Genomic DNA, 22,357 nt, shown 5'->3' with positions numbered 1-22,357 from the left:
GAGTTTTCCTGCTGAACCGACTGCCATGGTGAACTGGGTGTGTTTGTCAGCCCCTCTCTTCTTCATCGAAGTTTGTGAGTCTGCTGGAGACTTTTTTTCAACCCAACTGCAGGGTGGACGGCAGCGTCGAGCTTTGGCGCCAAAACGGGCGTGGTACATACACCAGCCTGCTGGAGGAGGGCTGGACTTTGCTCGCGTAGGGGAAAGACGCCTCGTTGCTGCGCAACTCTGCTGTATGACCATAAAAGTCTTATCTGCCTCTGCAGCCAGCTCGGCACAGTCCGTAATCGTAGAACTGGCCAAGACTGCCTGAACCGGCTCGGGTAGCTGGCAGAGGAAGAGCTCTCGAAATAAAAAACATTGGGGCTCCGAACCCAAAAGCGTGAGCATTTGGCTCATCAATTCTGATGGTTTTGAGTCCCCAAGACCGGGCATTGCGATAATCTTGAGTGCACGCTCCGACTTAGTTAAACCAAACACCTGTAGCAAACGATCTTTTAAAGCTTCATACTTGCCCTCTGCCGGTGGATTCCCCAGGATGCTGATGACCCGTGAAGCCGTGGCGCTGTCCAGAGCGGAAACCACGTAATAATAACGGGTTGAATCCGCTGTAATGTCCCGGATAGCAAACTGGGCTTCTGCTTGGAAAAACCATGCTTCTGGTTGCTGTTCCCAGAACTGCGGCAATTTAAGGGCAACGGCGTTCGTGTTCATTATGAGTATCTCAAAGAAAGTTGTCCAACGAGCTCGGGGTCACCAATGTAGGAACGGAAGTTCCTATCCGAATAACGAAGTCCAACGCAGTGAAACGAAATAATCAAGCTTTAATAAACAAATTACTTTAACTAATAAACTACAAGAGCAGATGTCAGCAGGTCTGTGCAGGTCTCCAGCCTCTCCAAGACTGCCTCTAAATACTGGAAACCGACGTCATGACGTCATCACGCTTTCCGCGCCAACTGGGGGGTCATGTGATCGGCGTCATGACGTCATCACGCAGAAATACAAGAACTACATACAGCTTAAAGGTGCAGTCCACAACTGCACTACAGAGTGGTTAAAGGAATTATTACTGATTGTTCAGTGTCTCTTGGTGGCTCCGCCACAATTGTTTCTTTTTTAAAGTCCATCACTGATTTCTGTGAGTTTTAGCAATATTCAAAATAAAAACACAAATTAAAACTTGAAAAAAAATTGGCCTTTTAAATTGGCAATAAAAATGGATACCCTTGACCACAGTTCAATAAGATTAGTATGTAAACGAGACTGTTTCTTTTTGTCACCTTGTTCAGCCATTCTATTTACATTCCAGCAAAGTTCCCTTTCAAAGTTACAGTTGTGCGAAAACCAAAGTGGGTAGGTGTAAAGAAAGAAAATTCAATTTAAGTATAATACTGGTTTAAAACCAGCTCTGAAGCAAATGTGATTGAAATCAGGCCAACATAGCCAGTCCACTGGAATCTCTTGACGTTTGGTATGGATTTTCACACCAAGACAAGTGCTGAAAATTCAATTATGTCCAATGCATGGGCTGTTCGGAGATTGAAAAAAATAAACCATGAGGAACATTGGATTCTGTTCAATCAACATGTAAACTGACCTTCATAAGCCTGGTGTAATTTAAGTAAAGATAAGGAGAGGTATGAAGTCAGAGTTCCAGAAAGTCAAAATAAAGGGATGCTGAACTTGCTTGTACAGGAATAATAGATTATGATTTAGGCTTGTGTCTAGGATGTTCATTTGTGATACCTAGTTTTGCTCAAGTCACCCTATATTAACTAACTTAATTAAAAAAGGTCCCACTTAACACTTGACTCATCCCAAATATATCAAGCACTAAGCATGCCTTCTCCAACCATCCCGTATCTCCCTAGATTCCCAGCCCTATTCCAGACAGCGCTTCCCCATATTCCACCCTCAATAAACTTGCGTCCATGAAGCATACCACCTGCTCCTTTATCCTTCCTTTCCAGATTTCTGATCACTCACACTCTCTGACATCATGTCCCTATCTTACAGTACAGTCTCGTCTGTCTTGAAAAGTCATTATTGCTCCACTTCTCAAAAAAATGACTCCTATCTTGGCCATTCCCTCTAGGTATAGTCATGCTTCCCTTTCTGTCAGAAGTCGTAGAACACATCATTGCCTCAACTACCTTCCCGTCTCCCAACAGTTTTTGTTCGAGTGTGTTTGCTTCCACCCTGCCAACAGAACCAAGAATGCACGGATCAAAGTTGCAAATAACATCCTTGGCAACTGAGCGTGGCTCATTCTCAATGCCTTTCATACTGCTACCTAATCCATCCATCTCCAGCATTTCTCCTCGGCAGTCAACCTTCGTGGTTGTGTGCTCTCCCGGCTCCAATTATAACTATCACATTGAAGACCTTCCATTTCCTCCAAAGGTTTCTCCACCACTACCCACATGGTCACCTCCAGTGCATCTCTGGGCTCCATCCTTGATCTCCTTTTTATCGTCTATGTTACCACTTGGCAAAATCATTTGGAACCATAGTGTCATATGCTTATGACACCCAGTTTTACCTCTATACCTCCTCCATCAATCCCAAGGTTGTTGATAAACTCCAACTGTTTTCAAACATTAGGACATGGTTGAAACAAAATCTCCTCCAGCTTAATGTCAACAAAACTGAAGCCAAGTTCTTCAGCTCTCAGCACCCACATAGTTAGTCTTGACTCAACCTCCCAGTCTGCCACTTCAGCCTCAGTCCAGAATATAGAACCTTGGTGTAGTGCTTGACCCCAAGTTGAACTTCCTTCACAACATGCATTCCACCAACAAGACCACTTTCTTTCACCTTCATAACAGCAACTGGCTCTGCCATACCTCTTCCAATCCCTGCTGAAACCCGAATCGGTGCCTTGATCACTTTGAGGATCAATTTCTCCATGCTCTCGAGCTAGCCTATCCACCTTCATCGGCCAGTAATTATAACTTATCCAAAATGCCACAGCCAGTGTCCTCCCCATACAAAGGGAAGCAAGGATAGAAGCAAAAGACAGGAAGGAGAAAAGCAAAAGTGGAAGTCAGAGAAATCAAGGGTGTAAATCAAACATGGCCGCAGTAAACAATAATTTAAAAGGTCTAAGAGTGTTAAAAAAACAAGCCTGAAGGCTTTGTGTCTTAATGCGAGGAGCATTCGTAATAAGGTAGATGAATTAGCTGCACAAATAGATGTAAACGGATATGATATAATTGGGATTATGGCTCCAGGGTGACCAAGGCTGGGAATTCAACATCCAGGGGTATTCAATATTCAGGAAGGACAGGCAAAAAGGAAAAAGCGGTGGGGTAGCATTGCTGGTTAAAGAGATTAACACAATAGTAAGTAAGGATATTAGCTCTGATGATGTGGAATCTGTATGGGTAGAGCTGAGAAATACCATGGGGCAGAAAACATTAGTGGGAGTTGTATACAGACCCCCAAACAGTAATGCTGAGGTTGGGGATGGCATTAAACGGGAAATTAGAGACGCGTGCAATAAGGGCACAGCAGTTATCATGGGTGGCTTTAATCTACATATAGATTGGTCTAACCAAATTAGTAACAATGCTGCGGAAGAGGAATTCCTAAAAGTGTATACGGGATGGTTTCCTGGACCAATATGTTGAGGAACCAACTAGAGATCAGGCCATCTTAGACTGGGTATTATGTACAGTAATGAGAAAGGATTAATTAGCAATCTTGTTGTGCGAGGCCCCTTGGGGAGGAGCGATCATAATATGAGTGCGGCGGGAATCTCGGAGCGGCGGCGGGAGTCTCGGAGCGGCGAGGTACAAAAGAGCGGCGGAGGCTCAGGTAGGCCTCAGTGCGGCGGGAATCTTGGAGCAGCGGCGGGATACAAAAGAGCGGCGGAGGCTCAGGTAGGCCTCAGTGCGGCGGGAATCTCGGAGCAGCGGTGGGATACAAAAGAGCGGCGGAGGCTAAGGTAGGCCTCAGTGCAGCGGGAATCTCGGAGCGGCGGGAGTCTCGGAGCGGCGAGGTACAAAAGAGCGGCGGAGGCTCAGGTAGGCTTACTAATCTCCAGTCTCAGAGAGAGGGAGAGAAGTAAAAAGTAATCGAAGTGTGACATCACCAGAAAGCAGGTAAGTGATTGTTTGGTGAGTATTTCTCTCTTTTTAAACTTTAACTGTGGTTTATAGTTTCTAAAGTCTCTGTGGTGTAGCGGGGACTGTTTGTAAACCAGGGCCCTTAAATATACCATTTAACTGTAGTGTAATTGGTGGGATTGATTTGATTTAATTTAATTTAATTGCAATTAATTAAAGGGTAAGTCATGGCAGGACAGCCCGGTGCCGTGGTATGCTCCTCCTGTGCTATGTGGGAACTCAGACACTTCCTGTGTCCCTGACAACTATGTGTGCAGGAAGTGTGTCCAGCTGCAGCTACTGGCAGACCGCATTGCGGCGCTGGAGCTGCGATTGGATACATACTGGACCATTCACGAGGCTGAGGACGTCGTGGATATCACGTTTGATCAGTTGGTCACACCGCAGGCAGAGATTGGACAGGCAGAAAGGGAACGGGTGACCAACAGACAGAGTACTAGGTACAGGCAGGTAGTGCAGGGGTTCCCTGTGGACATCCCCCTCTCAAACAGATACACCACTCTGAGTACTGTTGGGGGGGATGGCTTATCAGAGGAAGGCAGCAGCAGCCAACTTCCTGGCACCAGGGGTGGCTCTGCTGCACAGGACGGGAGGAAAAAGAGGGGTAGAGCTATAGTAATAGGGGATTCTATTGTAAGGGGAATAGATAGGCGTTTCTGCGGTCGCAAACGAGACTCCAGGATGGCGTGTTGCCTCCCTGGTGCAAGGGTCAAGGATGTCTCAGAGCGGCTGCAGAACATCTTGGAAGGGGAGGGTGAACAGCCAGCTGTCGTGGTGCATATAGGTACCAATGATATAGGTAAAAAACGGGATAGGTCCTAAAAGCTGAATATAGGGAGTTAGGAGGTAAATTAAAAAATAGGACCTCAAAAGGTAGTAATCTCAGGATTGCTACCAGTGCCACGTGCTAATCAGAGTAGAAATAGAAGGCTATTTCAGATGAATACGTGGCTAGAGGAATGGTGTGAGGGGGAGGGATTCAAATTCCTGGGATATTGGAACCGGTTCTGGGGGAGGTGGGACCAGTTCAAACCGGACGGTTTGCACCTGGGCAGGGCCGGGACCGATGTCCTAGGGGGAGTGTTTGCTAGTGCTCTGGGGGAGGGTTTAAACTAAAATGGCAGGGGGTTGGGAACCTGAGCAGGGTGACATAGAAACATAGAAGATAGGAGCAGGAGTAGGCCATTCGGCCCCTCGAGCCTGCTCCGCCATTCGATGATATCATGGCTGATCATCCAAACTCAGTACCCCGTACCTGCCTTCTCCCCATATCCCTTGATACCTTTAGCTCTAAGAAATATATCTAACTCCTTCTTGAATATATTTAAAGACTTGGCCTCAAGCGCCTTCTGTGGTAGAGAATTCCACAGGTTCACCACTCTCTGGGTGAAGAAACTCCTCCTCATCTCTGTCCCAAATGGCCCACCCCCCCCATCCCCAGACTATGACCCCTGGTTCTGGACTCTCCGACCATCGGGAACATTCTATCTACAGAGGAAAGGGAAACAAGGATAAAAGCACAAGATAGGAAGGAGAAAAACAAAAGTGGCAGTCAGAGAAATCAATGGTTTAAATCAAACATGGCCACAGTAAATAATAATTCTAATAGGTCTAAGAGCATTAAAAAAACAAGCCTGAAGGCTTTGTGTCTTAATGCGAGGAGCATTCCTAATAAGGTGGATGAATTAGCTGCGCAAATGGAGGTAAACAAATATGATTTGATTGGAATTACGGAAACATTTCTCCAGGGTGGCCAAGGCTGGGAACTCAACATCAACAGGGGTATTCAATATTCAGGAAAGATAGGCAAAAAGGAAAGGGAGGTGGGGTAGCATTGCTGGTTAAAGAAGGGATTAACACAATTGTAAGGAAGGATATTAGCTCTGATGATGTGGAATCTGTATGGGTAGAACTGAGAAATACCAAGGAGCAGAAAACATTAGTGGGAGTGGTATATAGACCTCCAAACAGTAATGCGGAGGTTGGGGATGGCATTAAAAGGGAAATTAGAGAAGCGTGCAATAAGGGCACAGCAGTCATCATGGGTGACTTTAATCTACATATAGATTGGGCTAACCAAATTAGTAACAATACTGTGGAGGAGGAGTTCCTGGAGTGTTTACGGGATGGTTTCCTGGACCAATATGTCGAGGAACCAACCAGAGATCAGGCCATCTTAGACTGGGTATTATGTAACGAGAAAGGATTAATTAGCAATCTTGTTGTATGAGGCCCCTTGGGTCGGAGCGATCATAATATGATCGAATTCTTCATTAAGATGGAGAATGAAGTAGTTGACTCAGAGACTACGGTCCTGAATTTAAATAAAGGAAACTACGATGGTCTGAAGCGCGAGTTGGGTAGGATTGATTGGGGAATGTCACTCAAAGGGTTGACTGTCGATAGGCAATGGCAAACATTCAAAGACCGCATGGATGAGCTACAGAATTTGTTCATCCCAGTTTGGCATAAAAATAAAACAAAAAAGGTGACTCAACCGTGCCTAACAAGGGAAATTAGGGATAGCATAAGATCCAAGGAGAAGACATATAAATTGGCCAGAAAAAGCAGTAAACCTGAGGATTGGGAGCAGTTTAGGATTCAAAGGAGGACAAAGGGATTAATTAAGAAAGGGAAAATAGAATATGAGAGTAAGCTTGCAAGGAACATAAAAACTGACTGTAAAAGCTTTTATAGATATGTGAAGAGAAAAAGATTGGTGAAGTCAAGCGTAGGTCCCTTGCAGTCAGAATCAGGGGAATTTATAATGGGGAACAAAGAAATGGCAGAGTTAAATACATATTCTGGTTCTGTCTTCACAAAGGAGGACACAAATAACCTCCCAGAGATGTCGGGGAACATAGGGTCTGATGAAAGGGAGGAACTGAAAGAAATCAGTATTTGTAGGGAAATGGTGTTAGGGAAATTGACGGGATTGAAGGCTGATAAATCCCCAGGGCCTGATAATCTACATCCTAGAGTACTTAAGGAAGTGGCCCTAGAAATAGTAGACGCATTGCTGGTCATCTTCCAAAATTCTATAGACTCTGGACCAGTTCCCTTAGATTGGAGGGTAGCTGATGTAACCCCACTATTCAAAAAAGGTGGTAGAGAGAAAATGGGGAATTACAGACCGGTAAGCCTGACATCGGTAGTGGGGAAAATGCTAGAGTCCATTATAAAAGATGTAATAGCAGAGCACTTGGAAAACAGTGACAGGATCGGACAAAGTCAACATGGATTTACAAAAGGTAAATCATGCTTGACTAATCTACTGGATTTTTTTGTGGATGTAACTGGTAGAATAGATAAGGGAGAACCAGTGGATGTGGTATATTTGGACTTTCAGAAGGCTTTCGAGAAGGTCCCGCATAAGAGACTAGCGTGCAAAGTTAAAGCGCGAGATTGGGGGTAAGGTACTGACTTGGATAGAAAACTGGTCGGCGGATAGAAAACTGGTCGGCAGACAGGAAGCAAAGAGTTGGAAAAAACTGGTCTTTCTCCGAGTGGAAGGCACCGCAGAGATTGGTGCTCGGACCCCAGTTATTCACAATATATTTTAATGATCTAGACGAGGGAGCTAGATGTAATATCTCCAAGTTTGCAGACGTCACAAAGCTGGGTGGGCATGTGTGCTGTGAGGAGGATGCAAAGAAACTCCAGTACGATTTGGACAGGTTGGGCGATTGGGCAGATGCATGGCAGATGCAGTATAATGCAGTGGATAAATGCGAGGTTATCCACTTTGGTGGCAAAAACAGGAAGGTAGATTATTATCTGAACGGCAATAGATTGGGAAAAGGGGAAGTGGAACGAGACCTGGGTGCCCTTGTGCACCGGTCGCTGAAGGTAAGCATGCAGGTGCAGCAGGCGGTTAAGAAGGTAAATGGTATGCTGGCCTTCATAGTGAGAGGATTCGAGTACAGGAGCAAGGATGTCTTGCTGCAGTTGTACAGGGCCTTGGTGAGATCACACCTTGAGTATTGTGTGCAGCTTTGGTCGCCTTATCTGGAGGAAGTATGTTCTTGCCATGGAGGGAGTGCAGCGAAGATTCACCAGACTGATACCTGGGATGGCAGGAATGACGTATGGAGAGAGATTGGGTCGATTAGGCTTATATTCGCTAGAGTTTAGAAGAATGAGAGGGGATCTCATTGAAACTTATAAAATTCTAACAGGACTAGACAGACTAGATGCAGGAAGGCTGTTCCCAATGGCAGGGGAGTCCAGAACCAGGCGTCACAGTCTAAGGAGTAAGCCATTTAGGACGGAGATGAGGAGGAATTTCTTCACCCAGAGAGTGGTGAACCTGTGGAATTCTCTACCACAGAAGACAGTTGAGGCCTATTCATTAAATATATTCAAGAAGGAGTTAGATATATTTCTTAAGGCTAAGGGGATCAAGGGATATGGGGAGAATGCAGGGACAGGGTGCTGAATTGGGATGATCAGCCATGATCGCATTGAATGGCGGAGCAGGCTCGAGGGGCCGAGTGGCCTACTCCTGCTCATATCCTCTACGTTTCTATATTTCTAAAGTCCCACACTCTATTCCTATTCTTGCAAAATTCCATAGCTCCCCCATATCCATCCAAATTGATTTTAAGCTCTTTGTTCCCACTTTTAAATTCATAGCTATTTCATTACACTACTTTTATATAGTCAAAGAGAAATAGTCATAATTTAACAATCACAAACAGAATATTTTGATTTTGGAATTTGGAATCATGCCCATTTTAACTGCATAATTCAGTTCGGAATTAGAATATTTAGTTATTCAAGGATTACAGTAAACGCTTCGTAAAGTTAGCCTTTTTCAGTTTATATAGCAAAGACAACAGATAGCAGACATGTTTTCCCTGATTAAGTCTGCATCTTGGATGGCATCATTATGAAAGTAGGCAACTTTTTGATTGGTTAGCAGTTTAACTGCTAGATCAAAGGAGTTTTGTCTTTCTGGGAAGTCTGCTGGCTCCAGCCTTTTGGTGCATGTCTTTGGCAAGTTGCCTCTACTATCCTGGCTTGTCGTGAGTCTGCTTATTCTAGTTTCAAGATGACACCTTGCACATACAGTATTATTTATACTGCTATACTGGACTTCAAATTCTCCCAGCATTGTTGGACTACTCCCTGAACTTTGGTTGAGAAAAATGCAACTTTTCTACTTGACTTCTTTCTCCTTCCAACTTCCTTGACTTCCGTTGTTCAAATTTAAATATCAAACAAATGCTTTGACTACTGAGTGCTATTAGTGAATCTGGGTAATCTTCAGTGCTCACCTACCAAAAGCAGGCAATAGGCTGCCATGTGAACTCTCAAGAGAGCTAGGTGACAGGTCCTGAAGAACAAGTTAGAATAGCTAAAAAGTCACACCTTGGTAGATCATGGCTAGGATCCAGACATGAATGTATGAAGCTTCTCCACTTATACACTTCAATGTGAATACCTTGAGTCCCCCCCTAATGGCTCACTTAGTATATCTAATGAGTAGTTGAGCCTACAGAGCAGGAAGGTCCATGTGGATCTACAGTCTATGCTGAGTGACCCAATCTCAGCCACACAGTAGTGGGCAGTGCCATGACTGACTTCAGTGTCCCCATCCCTGGTTACTATCCAGCAATCTTTATTGTACATACGAACATACGAATTAGGAGCAGGAGTAGGCCACTCAGCCCTTCGAGCCTGTTCCGCCGTTCAATAAGATCATGGCTGATCCGATTATGCCACATTCCCGCCTACCCCAGATAACTTTTCACTCCCTTGCTTACCAAGAATCTATCTACCTCTGCCTTAAAAATATTCAAAGACTCTGCTTCCACCGCCCTCTGAGGAAGAGAGTTCCAAAGACTCACGACCCTCTGAGAAAAAATTTCTCTTCATCTCTGTCTTAAATGGGCAACCCCTTATTTTTAAACAGTGACCCCTAGTTCTAGATTCTCCCACAAGAGGAAACATCCTCTCCACATCCACCCTGTCCAGACCCCTCAGGATCTTATATGTTTCAATCAAGTTACCTCTTACTCTTCTAAACTCCAGTGGATACAAGCCTAGCCTCTCCAACCTTTCCTCATAAGACAACCCGCCCATTCCAGGTATTAGTCTAGTAAACCTTCTCTGAACTGCTTCCAATGCATTTACATCCTTCCTTAAATAAGGAGACCAATACTGTACACAGTACTCCAGATGTGGTCTCACCAATGCCCTATATAACTGAAGCATTACCTCCCTACTTTTGTATTCAATTCCCCTTGCAATAAACGATGCCATTCTATTAGCTTTCCTAATTACTTGCTGTATCTGCATAGTAACCTTTTGCGATTCATGCACTAGGACACCCAGATCCCTCTGCATCTCAGAGCTCTGCAATCTCTCTCCATTTAGATAATATGCTTCTTTTTTATTCTTCCTGCCAAAATGGACAACTTCACATTTTCCCAAATTATACTCCATTTGCCAGATCTTTGCCCACTCACTTAAGCTATCTATATCCCTTTGTAGCCTCTTTATGTCGTCTTCACAATTTACTTTCCTACCTATCTTTGTGTCATCAGCAAATTTAGCAACCATACCTTCGGTCCCTTCGTCCAAGTCATTTATATAAATTGTAAAAAGTTGAGGCCCCAGCACTGATCCCTGTGGCAGACCACTCGTTACATCTTGCCAATCAGAAAATGACCCATTTATGCCTACTCTCCGTTTCCTGTTAGCTAGCCAATCTTCTATCCATGCCAATATGTTACCCCCTACACCATGAGCTTTTATTTTCTGCAAAAGCCTTTGATGTGGCACCTTATCAAATGCCTTCTGGAAATCTAAGTACAGTATATCCATCGGTTCCCCTTTATCCACAGCACATGTTACTTCCTCAAAGACTCCAATAAATTGGTTAAACATGATTTCCCTTGCACAAAACCATGTTGGCTCTGCCTGATTACTTTGAACTTTTCTAAGTGCCCTGCTATAACATCTTTAATAATAGCTTCTAACAGCTTCCCTATGATAGATGTTAAGTTAACTGGCCTGTAGTTTCCTGCTTTCTGTCTCCCTCCCTTTTTGAATATAAAGGAGTTACATTCGCTATTTTCCAATCGAATGGAACTTTCCCCGAATCTAGGGAATTTTGGAAAATTAAAACCAACGCATCAACTATCTCACTAGCCACTTCTTTTAATACCCTGGGATGAAGTCCATCAGGACCCAGGGACTTGTCAGCCTGCAGCTCCAACAATTTGCTCAGTACCACTTCCCTGGTGATTATAATTTTCTTGAGTTCCTCCCTCCCTTCCATTTCCTGATTTACAGCTATTTCTGGGATGTTACTTGTATCCTCTATAGTAAAGACCGATGCAAAATACCTGCTCAATTCAACTGCCATCTCCTTATTTTCCATTATTAATTCCCCAGACTCACTTTTGATAGGACCAACGCTCACTTTGTTAACTCTTCTTTTTTAAATATCTATAGAAACTCTTACTATCTGTTTTTATATTTCTAGCTAGCTTTCTCTCGTACTCTAATTTTTCTCGCCTTATTAATCTTTTAGTCATTCTTTGCTGTTTTTTATATTCTATCCAATCTTCTGACCTGCCACCCATCTTTGCGCAAGTATATGCTTTTTCTTTAAGTTTAATACTATCTTTAACTTTTTTAGTTAACCACGGATGGTGGGTCCTACCTTTGGAATATTTCTTTCTTGTTGGAATGTATATATTCTGCATATTTTGAAATATCCCCTTAAATGTCTGCCACTGCAACTCTGTTGACCTATCCCTTAACCTAATTTGCCAGTTCACTTTAGCTAACTCTGCTTTCATGCCCTCATAATTGCCCTTATTTAAGTTTAAAATACTAGTCTTGGACCCACTCTTCTCTCAAACTGAATGTAAAATTCAATCATATTATGACCGCTGCTTCACTATGAGGTCATTAATTAATCCTATCTCGTTGCACAATACCAGGTCTAGTATAGCCTGCTCTCTGGTTGGCTCTAGAACATGCTGTTGTAAGAAACTATCCCGAAAACATTCCATGAACTCTTCATCTATGCTACCTTTACCCATCTGATTTTTCCAGTCTATATGCAGATTAAAATCCCCCATGATTATTGCCGTACCCTTCTGACAAGCTCCCATTATTTCTTCCTTTATACTCCATCCTACCATGTGGTTACTGTTAGGGGGCCTGTACACCACTCCCACAAGTGACTTCTTGCCTTTATTATTTCTCATCTCTACCCAAACTGCTTCTACATCGTGGTTTCCTGAACTTAGGTCATCCCTCTCTATTGTGCTAATACCATCATTAATTAACAGAGCCATCCCTCCACCTTTGTCAGTGCACATGTATGAGTTGTCAGGTGTGGACAGATTGGAGCAGCTGTGATGTCTCATGTGGTTAAATAGCCTGCTACCATGCACCATCGAGTCTCATAGATGAATAATGGCAGTGTGCACATGTTGTTGGAAGCAGCCCACTGAAACCACACTACAGCGAGGAGTCTGCACAATCGGGAGAGGGGGAAAAATTGAGAATTTTTTTTATAAAGTGCAATCATTTGAAGATCTCACCAGAGTTTTTAATCATTAAAGAAAATAAACATTGCCTGGTTAGATTGTCCTTTTGAAGAGCCAAGCCATAAAGTGCAGACTCTAAAGAGCACTGGGGACATAGGTGGCTATCTTCCTGCATCCAGAGATCCTGTATAGCATCTTGAAGAGTCAATCAATGCCCAGAGAAAAAATGCATAACCCCCAAGTTTTTTTTCTCTCCCAGTAAGCAGTTACTAAGATGATTACTCTCTCCTCTGCTCAGATCTTGTAAATGTTGCTGGTTATGAGAGGAGACTTAAGGAAAGCATAAACAAACTTATAGTTCCAAAAAATGAAAACATCTAAATGCACGGACACTGCAAAAAAAACCTTGGCAACCTCTTATTCTCGAAACATTCCCACAAGATCTATTTCTGGGTATTATTTGTTAGAAAGCCGAGTTGTCTCACGATTGAGATCATGTATTCCTGTAGCTTTATTTTGTCCATGTTACACAAGGTCTTGAGCAGAAAGGTCTGCAGGTTTTCCCCAAAATTGATGCCATACTCCCACGGATTGAGACATAGATCAGTAATTAACTCAGCGCTGTTCATTTATACACAGTGCTCATGTGGTCTGCCCAGGCTCTCATTATTGCAGACCAAAACCTCTTTATATACCAACAGGCTTGCACCTGAATCTATGCTTATATAACTTTTATACATGAGCCCTCATTTTCCCTAACCTACCTAGTTCAAACAGTCTGTCCACACCAACAGTCTAGTCCCATCATCACATTAAACACTTCAACTAAATCTCCCCAAAGCTTATGCTTTTCTAGATTAAAAAGACCCAGTTCTCTCAGCCCATCATGATAACTAAGGGCTTTTAAACTAGGGATCATTCTACTGGCCCTCCTTTGAACTTTTGCCAGGGGCTCTGTATCAACCACCAAACAAAACTGAACAGATAGGAGAAAAAAGGTTAAAAATGACTACGCTTCACAGAAAATTCTGTAAAAAGGATAAGCCGTAATGATCCTGAGGGACTGAGCTGTATAACAGTGGAGTTGTGATTCCACCCATTCCTGGGTGAAGGGAGGCTGGGCATAGGAAGCAAAACCTAGAAGGTTCTGTGAAAAGGGAGAGAGAACACTGTGCAGTTGCTAAACTGTATTCTTATTACCAGTCATTATTAAATAGAAACATAACTAAGTTTAGAATTTTATCTGGAAGATGTTGAAGTGTTAATCCAGTGCTTGCGCAGGTCTTCCATATACAGAACCAACAGTGGCACCTGTTGTTGATGGGAGATAAAGAACTTGTGTGTTGTTCAGAATATATCCTTTATATACACATGATGATAGGGGTGGGGAAGAACACTTTACTAAAAGGTGATTATTGCATAATGCCAAACTCAAGCGATAGTGCGTCAACGCACTTCTTTCCTGTGAAAAATCAAAGCTTACATATCATCATACTGATAGACTGCCATTACAGTCTCTCTGCCAGCTACTGCAGCTGTTATCCTGTGTCACTCTTCCATTGGTGTCTTCCCAGATACAGTCCCACCAGCTTACTGGTGCATGAGACTTAGGCCGGAATTTTGCCGGTGCTCGGAGTGGGACTGCCGTCACAATCGCAAAGATTGACAGTGGGTAGGAAACCCGCTGTCAACCCGCCTCTAATCAATCTTCCCAAGTGTCGGGCCCCCGATTTGTGCATGGACTCTAGCGGCGGGAAGGGGATTATAGCCACTTACCTGCCTGTTAACGGGTACTTGATACTTGTTAACAGGCTCTTTTTCAATTTTGCCGCTTCTGCCTCGGGTTCCCCGACGTCTGGACACCACGCCAGCTAAGTGTGGCGTATTGCGAGTCTGCTGTAATGTTTCTGCATTGATGCCAGCTGCAGAAGTGGTGTGAAGGATCCAATGGTGCACTAGTGAGTTTCAGAGGTAAGAAAATGTTGGGAAAATCATTTTTAATGCATTTACACTTTTCTGTAGGTAACAAGTTTTGAATTAGCAGTCTAGTCCCACCTCATTGGGAGAACCTCTCCCACCAGGAACAGATTGCTTCTGTAACCTCACCTGCCATCTGTTCTAGCCTATGGAGGGAGTCATTGGAGAGCCTGGGTGCAAGAGCTCACCTTTGTATAGTGATTGCAGCACCTCAATGCTGTCAAACACTGAGAAATGAGCTGTCAAAGAAAAATTGTGCGTGGTCCCTTTAAGAAAACTGGCAGATGACGCGTCATCAAATGACGTCAAATGACCGGCTTCCTCTTAATCGGCTGGCAAGCTCGCAGGGCGGGCTTAACAAGGCCAATCGACGTAAAATCATGTCCTTGGGCCGGATGCAGTTGGGGGCAGGGCTGGAACCCGGAAACCAGCTGACCCGCTCCCAAGCCGCATCCATTTGCAAAATCGCGGCCATGGTCTCAACAGATGGGAACTACGGCATACCAGTCTTCAGTCATACAGCATAGATGTCCTGCCCATCATTACACTGGAAATCATAGAATGCCATTACTGCACCCAAGCAGGTCTTTCCCTTTACGTTAGTGGTAATCAATTTGTTCTGCCACCTAAAACGCCAAATCGTATTTGCACAGCACATTTCAAAAGCATCCAGTCACTGCTTCTATGCTTTCATTAAATTCCAAGCTCTCAGCAGAGTCTGTATGTGAGGGTTCAATATTGAGGAAACATTTCATTTTCCACTTATTGATGAATTAATATCACTGTTGAAAACCATCAGCTCGTCTTAATGATCATATTTTGTCATTAAAACATAAATTCTCGTTCTGAATTACCTGCTGCTGCACTGCAGAAATCAAGAACAGGCATTAATAAGCTTCCATTAAGTCAATAAAAAGTGTCTGTCTAGGATTCTCAAATTAATTAAGTTTGCTGTAATGACCGACTGACAACAAGTTAGTTCAGGTCCTGCAGCAGTGGCTTGATCTTCCATGTGCCTGCTATTTCACTTGTATGATGAGTTCGGTCAAATCTCAGCAGGTGGTTTTGGACAGTGGAAATATTCTACCTCAGTAGAAGCAAAAGTTGTTGTTTCTAGATACTGGAGAGGTTATGATACTCAGAATTGCTGGCACAGAATCAAGTCTCCGATTTTGCTAATACTCAGGTGAGCCTGTCACAGGCATGTGTTTCATCAGTTTTTAGAGGAGATGTTCATAGGAGCAATTGTTTGTAACATAAAACTATCATAATGACCGAAGTAAAATAGATTTCATCAGCATGCAAAAGTCAGCATCTTCAATAATCAAACTCCAACGAACAGTGAAAAACTTGCATGCATCAAGGCTTTGCTATATCAATATTTTTGCACCTGGCCCAGTCCCATCTGCTTTGATACTTGCACTACATGTACCTGCATGATGTTTAAAACTGACAACGTGTGCACTATAAATTGTGTTAATTCCACATTAGTTAACTGCACTGGTCTGCTGCTCTGCTCCCTCTTCTAAGAGGAGTTTCTGAAGATCAGTGTCTGTGATGCGATTCTCGACAGCAATCGTCCAGGCTATACCTTCCCCACATTGGTTGAAAGCTGAGTTGCCACCACTCAAAACATGGAGAAGATTGATAAAGCAAGATTCAGCATGCCAATGCTCTGTGAGAGACCAGGAGTTAGATTAATCGGCACTATTTCTATCTATGCTGATAAGTTTGTCCGCTTCACTTTGGAAGGGCCTGGTGGCAGAGGAAACATCAATTCTCAGTGTTTTCTCATTGATGGGTTGTTCCCCAATAGAATGACAAAATCAGCAGCATAGATAGGAATAACGCTGACTGTTCCAACTACCTGTCTCTTGCATTGACAGTTCTGTACATTGACCTTAAACTAGACAGTGGCAAACTGGAATTAGAGAGTAATGTGGGAACTTGCCACAGAATTCACAGCAAACGTCAGACCAGTTTTATACACAGAGTACAGATATATGGAGCGGCCTGGAACAATGGGAGATAAGCGAGAGTCAAAGAGAAGCAGGATCAGACCCGCAGCAAGTGGGTGGGGCCACAGCACCACCTTGCTATTATCTTTTGCTTTGATATGTTGAAGTAAAATTCAATGCAATTTTATTTTAGAGACAAAGAACATGCCCAAACTTAGATATATCAACATTCAAAATATCAAAAATCACAACACTGCAAAAGATAGTCCATGTATTGCAGTATTATTCCATAACTATTTAAAAAGACCAGCTGTATTTTCAACTTTTTAGGTGATTATAATAACTACCTCTTAAGTTACTTTCTCCCTTTCCCTCTCGATAAAGTCTTCCCTGCTCTGCACACTATCCTTGCCAAGTCATCAGGTGGGTAACCTGCTCTCTGTAGCTCTACCTATGCTGCTCTAAACCCACCACTATGAGTGCCCTGGGGAAACCTCTTGAAACCCACCACCAGGAGGTGTACAGGAATGGCCTGGAAACCCACCACCAGGAGGTGTACAGGAATGGCGTGGGGAAACCTCGTGAAACCCACCACCAGGAGAGGTACAGGAATGGCGTGGGGAAACCTCGTGAAACCCACCACCAGGAGGGGTACAGGAATGGCGTGGGGAAACCTCGTGAAACCCACCACCAGGAGGTGTACAGGAATGGCGTGGGGAAACCTCGTGAAACCCACCACCAGGAGAGGTACAGGAATGGCGTGGGGAAACCTCGTGAAACCCACCACCAGGAGAGGTACAGGAATGGCGTGGGGAAACCTCGTGAAACCCACTACTAGGAGGGGTACAGGAATGGCGTGGGGAAACCTCATGAAACCCACTACTAGGAGGGGTACAGGAATGGCCTGGAAACCCACCACCAGGAGGGGTACAGGAATGGCGTGGGGAAACCTCGTGAAACCCACCACCAGGAGAGGTACAGGAATGGCGTGGGGAAACCTCGTGAAACCCACCACCAGGAGAGGTACAGGAATGGCGTGGGGAAACCTCGTGAAACCCACTACTAGGAGGGGTACAGGAATGGCGTGGGGAAACCTCATGAAACCCACTACTAGGAGGGGTACAGGAATGGCGTGGGGAAACCTCGTGAAACCCACTACTAGGAGGGGTACAGGAATGGCCTGGAAACCCACCACCAGGAGGGGTACAGGAATGGCGTGGGGAAACCGCGTGAAACCCACCACCAGGAGAGGTACAGGAATGGCGTGGGGAAACCTCGTGAAACCCACTACTAGGAGGGGTACAGGAATGGCGTGGGGAAACCTCGTGAAACCCACTACTAGGAGGGGTACAGGAATGGCCTGGAAACCCACCACCAGGAGGGGTACAGGAATGGCGTGGGGAAACCTCGTGAAACCCACCACCAGGAGAGATACAGGAGTGGAAGCTTTTCTCAGATTTTCCCTTCCTCCCAGGAGCAAAAAACCCAACGTTTGCTCAGCAGTTCCCTACGTCAACATGACAAGGATCAGAAACTCAGCAAGTGAAGGATCACTGATGTGAGCTCATGTTCAATCACTCCTCAACATGTCATCCTAGCGCTCATGGCCTACAGAAAGACATCTCAAAGCACTTCACAGGATAATGTACCGTACTTTCACTGTCAACACTCTTAAAAGAAACAGCAACACACATACTGCAAGCATAGAAGTAACTGGTACAGTACCGTTGTAGGAGAGTCGTGGTTTGCTGAGACACATTATAAAGTGCATCTCCATCTCATCGGAAGTTACAGATTTTGAACAAATTGGGCACTTGAAACCTGAAAGGAAAAAAAATAGATGTGTCAATGTTTAAACCAATGACAAATAAAAATGCCAGCTGTATTTTTCCTCCAACAACATCTTACTGCTTCTGCTCCAGGAAGTGTTCTCTTAGATTTGGACAGAGAGTTAAAATTTTGGTATGCCATCTTAAGCAAATGGGACAAGTAGTCTTCACTAATAATCCAGTACAGTTTTATTTTCCCTATCTTCCTTTCAATAGTCTATTCATTAAAAAAGATTACTCAGACATTCAATACATTTAACTTAAAGCAATTTTCTTTTACCACTCATTTCAAAGAGATGCTGCAGTAAGGTGTTGGTTTAAATGTCATGACAATTAGAATAACTGAGGATGCGGAGCTTAAATTAACCAGGGTAGTGAACAGTTTACTAATCTGTTTTAAGTGTCCTCTCGGGGAGTGGGGCGAAAGGGGGAGTGCAGTTGATCAAAGATACTTGACTCAGGAAATGTAATGTGTCTTTGTTTGATGGTTTGTTAGATTTATGCCAACTCTTTAAAAACAGTACAAGTCTGTCCTTATTCCTAATCCTAAATGGCCAGCCTAACAGCACCCTTATAATTTAGATTTCTAATTAAATCTCTTCAGAATGTTTGAATTCACTCCAACTGCAGATAATTTAGGATGGCAAAGTAAACTCTCAATCCCAGGAAACCCGTTCCTCATTTTACAGTCAAGACATTCACAATCTGCATAATACCTAATGCTTCAAACAACCAGCAGACTCAGTTCTTTGACAGAGAAATAAAATGTTTTCTGTTGAATTAATCACCATCTTGTTGGCCCTTAAACAAATAGCCAGTTCATCAAAATTAATGCGATTCTCAAAAATGGGAAGATGATCAACATGTTGCAGCATTTGGCAAATCAATTTTGGGCTATTAATCATTAATGTAAAAAATATAAATTAGGCTATTTAGGGCAAATCTACATGTACAACAAGGCAATTAGAAATACTTTAATTTAAAATAATGAGACTTCTCAACAGGATTAACATTTCAGATTTATGTTAAAAATGATTTACATATGAAAATTATGATTAAACAGTAGATTTTCCATATACGGTAATTAAAACCACACCTCATTTTTAGCAATATTTTAAATTGAATAAATGTAAGACATTAATTAGCTGTTTTAATAAATATAATTTACATTTTCAAATAATCCTTGATGCTTTTGAAAGAGTGGTGCAGAGTACTTAAGATTACCAAAAGCTCTAAACTAAAGGAATATTCCTTACATACAGACTACTCCTGATAATTTGAAGTTAATTTTCACACTAAAAAGATTTCAATTCTCCAGTAATTTGAATTAAACAAAGTAGGAATTTAATGCTAAAAACATACAAATAAGATTATTTAAATTGAGTATCAATTAAGAGCAGTAGACCATATGCTCGCACATCGTAATCCTGGACCTGGAGAGCCGTTTTTGATGTTTATCACTGTCCTACTGCACCTACAATTTATCTGCCTTCAAAAGAAAAACTTCCAAGTCAGTGGCAGTTAACAGTCAATCAACAGTAAGTGGGTCCCTGACTAGGTGTGGCTGGAGGTTGACTGACCAGTTGTAACTAGTGTGTTTCTGAAGAGTATATATTTGAGAGATAGCTGCAAAAGCACAGAACTGGGTGAATCTGATAAATGGAGGCTTGTTAAACAGAGTGACGACAGGAATTTGGAGAGAGTGGGAATTCAGTGCAGAGAGGGAAGGAGGTGCCATGTAATTTAAGCCAAGAGGCAACACTAAATATCAGTAATTAATTAGATCTAAAGGAATAACATTAAAATTAACTAAGTAAAGGATACTAGCATTAAAAGGAATCCAAATTGCATTAAATATATACATAAATATGTTTTTAGTTTAGTATCCCCTTATTCCTATATTATTTATGTATGCCAGATTTTTAAAGATCAGAGATAGATAGACAAACAATATAAATTTATATTTGGGGCAACAGCTGAGACCCATTGCCTGCAATTCCTGTACCATGTGGGAACTCCAGGATAGTTCATGTGCCCTGGATAATCACATGCAGGAAGTGCCTCCAGTTGCTCCAACTCAAGCTTGGGATTTTGAGGTTTTGAGCTAGAGGAGCGGCTGGTGTCAATGCAGGACATACGGGAGGCTGGGAACTTCCTGGAGCGCATGTTCCAAGAGGTGCTCACCCTACAGCTACAGAGAATTCAGTAAGAGGGTGGCCATCCAACAAGGTAGGAAGAGGCATGCAGTGTGGCAATCAAGCTGGTTTTCAGTGCTGAATACCAGTGAGGGGAACGACACCTCGGGGGAGTGAAGTCTACAGCACATCCACAGAACAGTGGGGCAAATGATTGCTCAGGGGGGCACAACAGTGTAGAAATGCAGTGGTCATAGGGGATTCAATAGTCAGGGAGATAGACAGGCATTTCTGCAACCGCCGCCGTGAATCCCGCATGGTGTGTTGCCTCCCTGGTGCCAGGGTAAAGGATGTCACAGAGGGTGCAGAACATTTTGCGGTGAGGGGAGGGATCTCTGGATTACTCCCAGTGCCATAGTAAGTATAAGAGCAGTAAAATAAGAATGGTTTAAGTGTGGCTAGAGAAATGGTGCAGGAGGGAGGGGTTCAGATTCCTGGGGCATCAGGACGGGTTGCACCTCAACAGGGCTGAGACCAATGTCCTTGCAGGGAAGTTAACTGGTGCTGTGGGGGAAGGGCACCAGGATGAAGAATTAAAGAGGAGAAACAAGGTGCACGGTAAACTGGGAGAGACAAGTAGCATGAGAATGAAGAGTAGTTTAGAAATAGGAGCGATCAGATGGGAGGGGAAGGGGTGGAAATGAAAGTCAGTCTAAGATGGGTTTAGAGTGCATGTGCGTAAATGTATGGAGCGTGACAAATAGGATTGATGAGCTACAGGCACAAGTCGCCACATGGGATTACGATATTGTGGCAATAACGGAGAACTGGCTCAAAGAAGGGGAGGAGTGGGCATTTAATATTCCTGGCTACAATGTATTCAGGAAAGATAGGGAAGGATATTAAAAACAAAAGAGGGGTGGCAGTATTGATCCAAGATACAGTTACAGCACTAGAAAGGGATGATGTAGTTCAGGGTTCAAAGACACAATCTATTTGGTTAGAATTAAGGAATAGAGGAGCTAGTAAGCTGCTGGGTATATACTATAGTGGGTAACCAAATAGTGGGACGGGGATAGAGGAGCAGATTTGCAGGCAAATTGCAGAAAGAGGCAAGAACTACAGAGTAGTGATAATGGGGGACTTCAAATTATCCTAATATAGACTAGGAAAACAACAGCATATAGGGCAAAGAGGGGGAGGAATTCCTGAAATGTGTGCAAGAGAACTTTCTTGATCAGTATGTTTCCAGCCCAACTAGTTCTGGGGAATGAAGTGGGCAAGTGGAACATGTTTCAGTGGGAGAGCATATGGAACACATTGGCCACAATATTAGGTTTAGAGTAGTTATGGAAAAGGACAAGGAAAAATTCAACTGGGGAAGGGCTAATTTCAGTGAGTTGAAAAGGGATCTGGCCCAGGTGGATTGGAATCAAAGATTACTAAGTAAAACAGTAAATAAGCTGCCTTCAAAAAGGAGATAGTTTGGGTACAGACTAGGCACATTCCAACAAGTGGGAAAGGAAGGGCATCCAAAGCTAAAGCTCCCTGGTGGACTAAAGATATAGACATTAAAATGAAACCTAAAAAAGGAGGCTTATGATAAATACTGGGATCATAATTCAGTAGAGAACCAAACTGAATACAAAGTACAGGGCAGAGCTGAAAAAGGGAATAAGAGGGACAAAGCGAGTGTATGAGAATAGATTATCAGGTAGCATAAAAAGAAACCCAAAAGTCTTTCATAAACATTATAAATAGTAAAAGGGTAGTCAAAGGAAGGATAGGGACCAAAAAAGGAGATCTTCTTGT

General features: G+C 43.3%; 1 protein-coding gene across 2 annotated transcripts in view; it reads right to left on the bottom strand.

Annotated features, from left to right (window-relative positions):
- znrf1 (zinc and ring finger 1) overlaps positions 1-22,357 on the bottom strand; it is a 373,364-nt gene that overhangs the window by 163,362 nt on the left and 187,645 nt on the right. For both annotated transcript variants that reach the window (XR_015078782.1, XM_085991192.1), the window contains exon 2: positions 18,307-18,402. Coding sequence is in view for 1 of the 2 variants with exons in the window: in XM_085991192.1 (XP_085847318.1) it covers positions 18,307-18,402 (96 nt within the window). In the remaining variant the exon portion in view is untranslated. The remainder of the gene's footprint in view (positions 1-18,306; positions 18,403-22,357) is intronic.

The sequence above is a fragment of the Somniosus microcephalus genome, chromosome 6, assembly GCF_052327205.1.
Source record: "Somniosus microcephalus isolate GS21.2 chromosome 6, FLI_Smic_1.0, whole genome shotgun sequence".
Taxonomy (NCBI): domain Eukaryota; kingdom Metazoa; phylum Chordata; class Chondrichthyes; order Squaliformes; family Somniosidae; genus Somniosus; species Somniosus microcephalus.
Note: the sequence above shows the minus strand (reverse complement) of the source record. Positions and strands in the feature narration are given on the sequence as shown.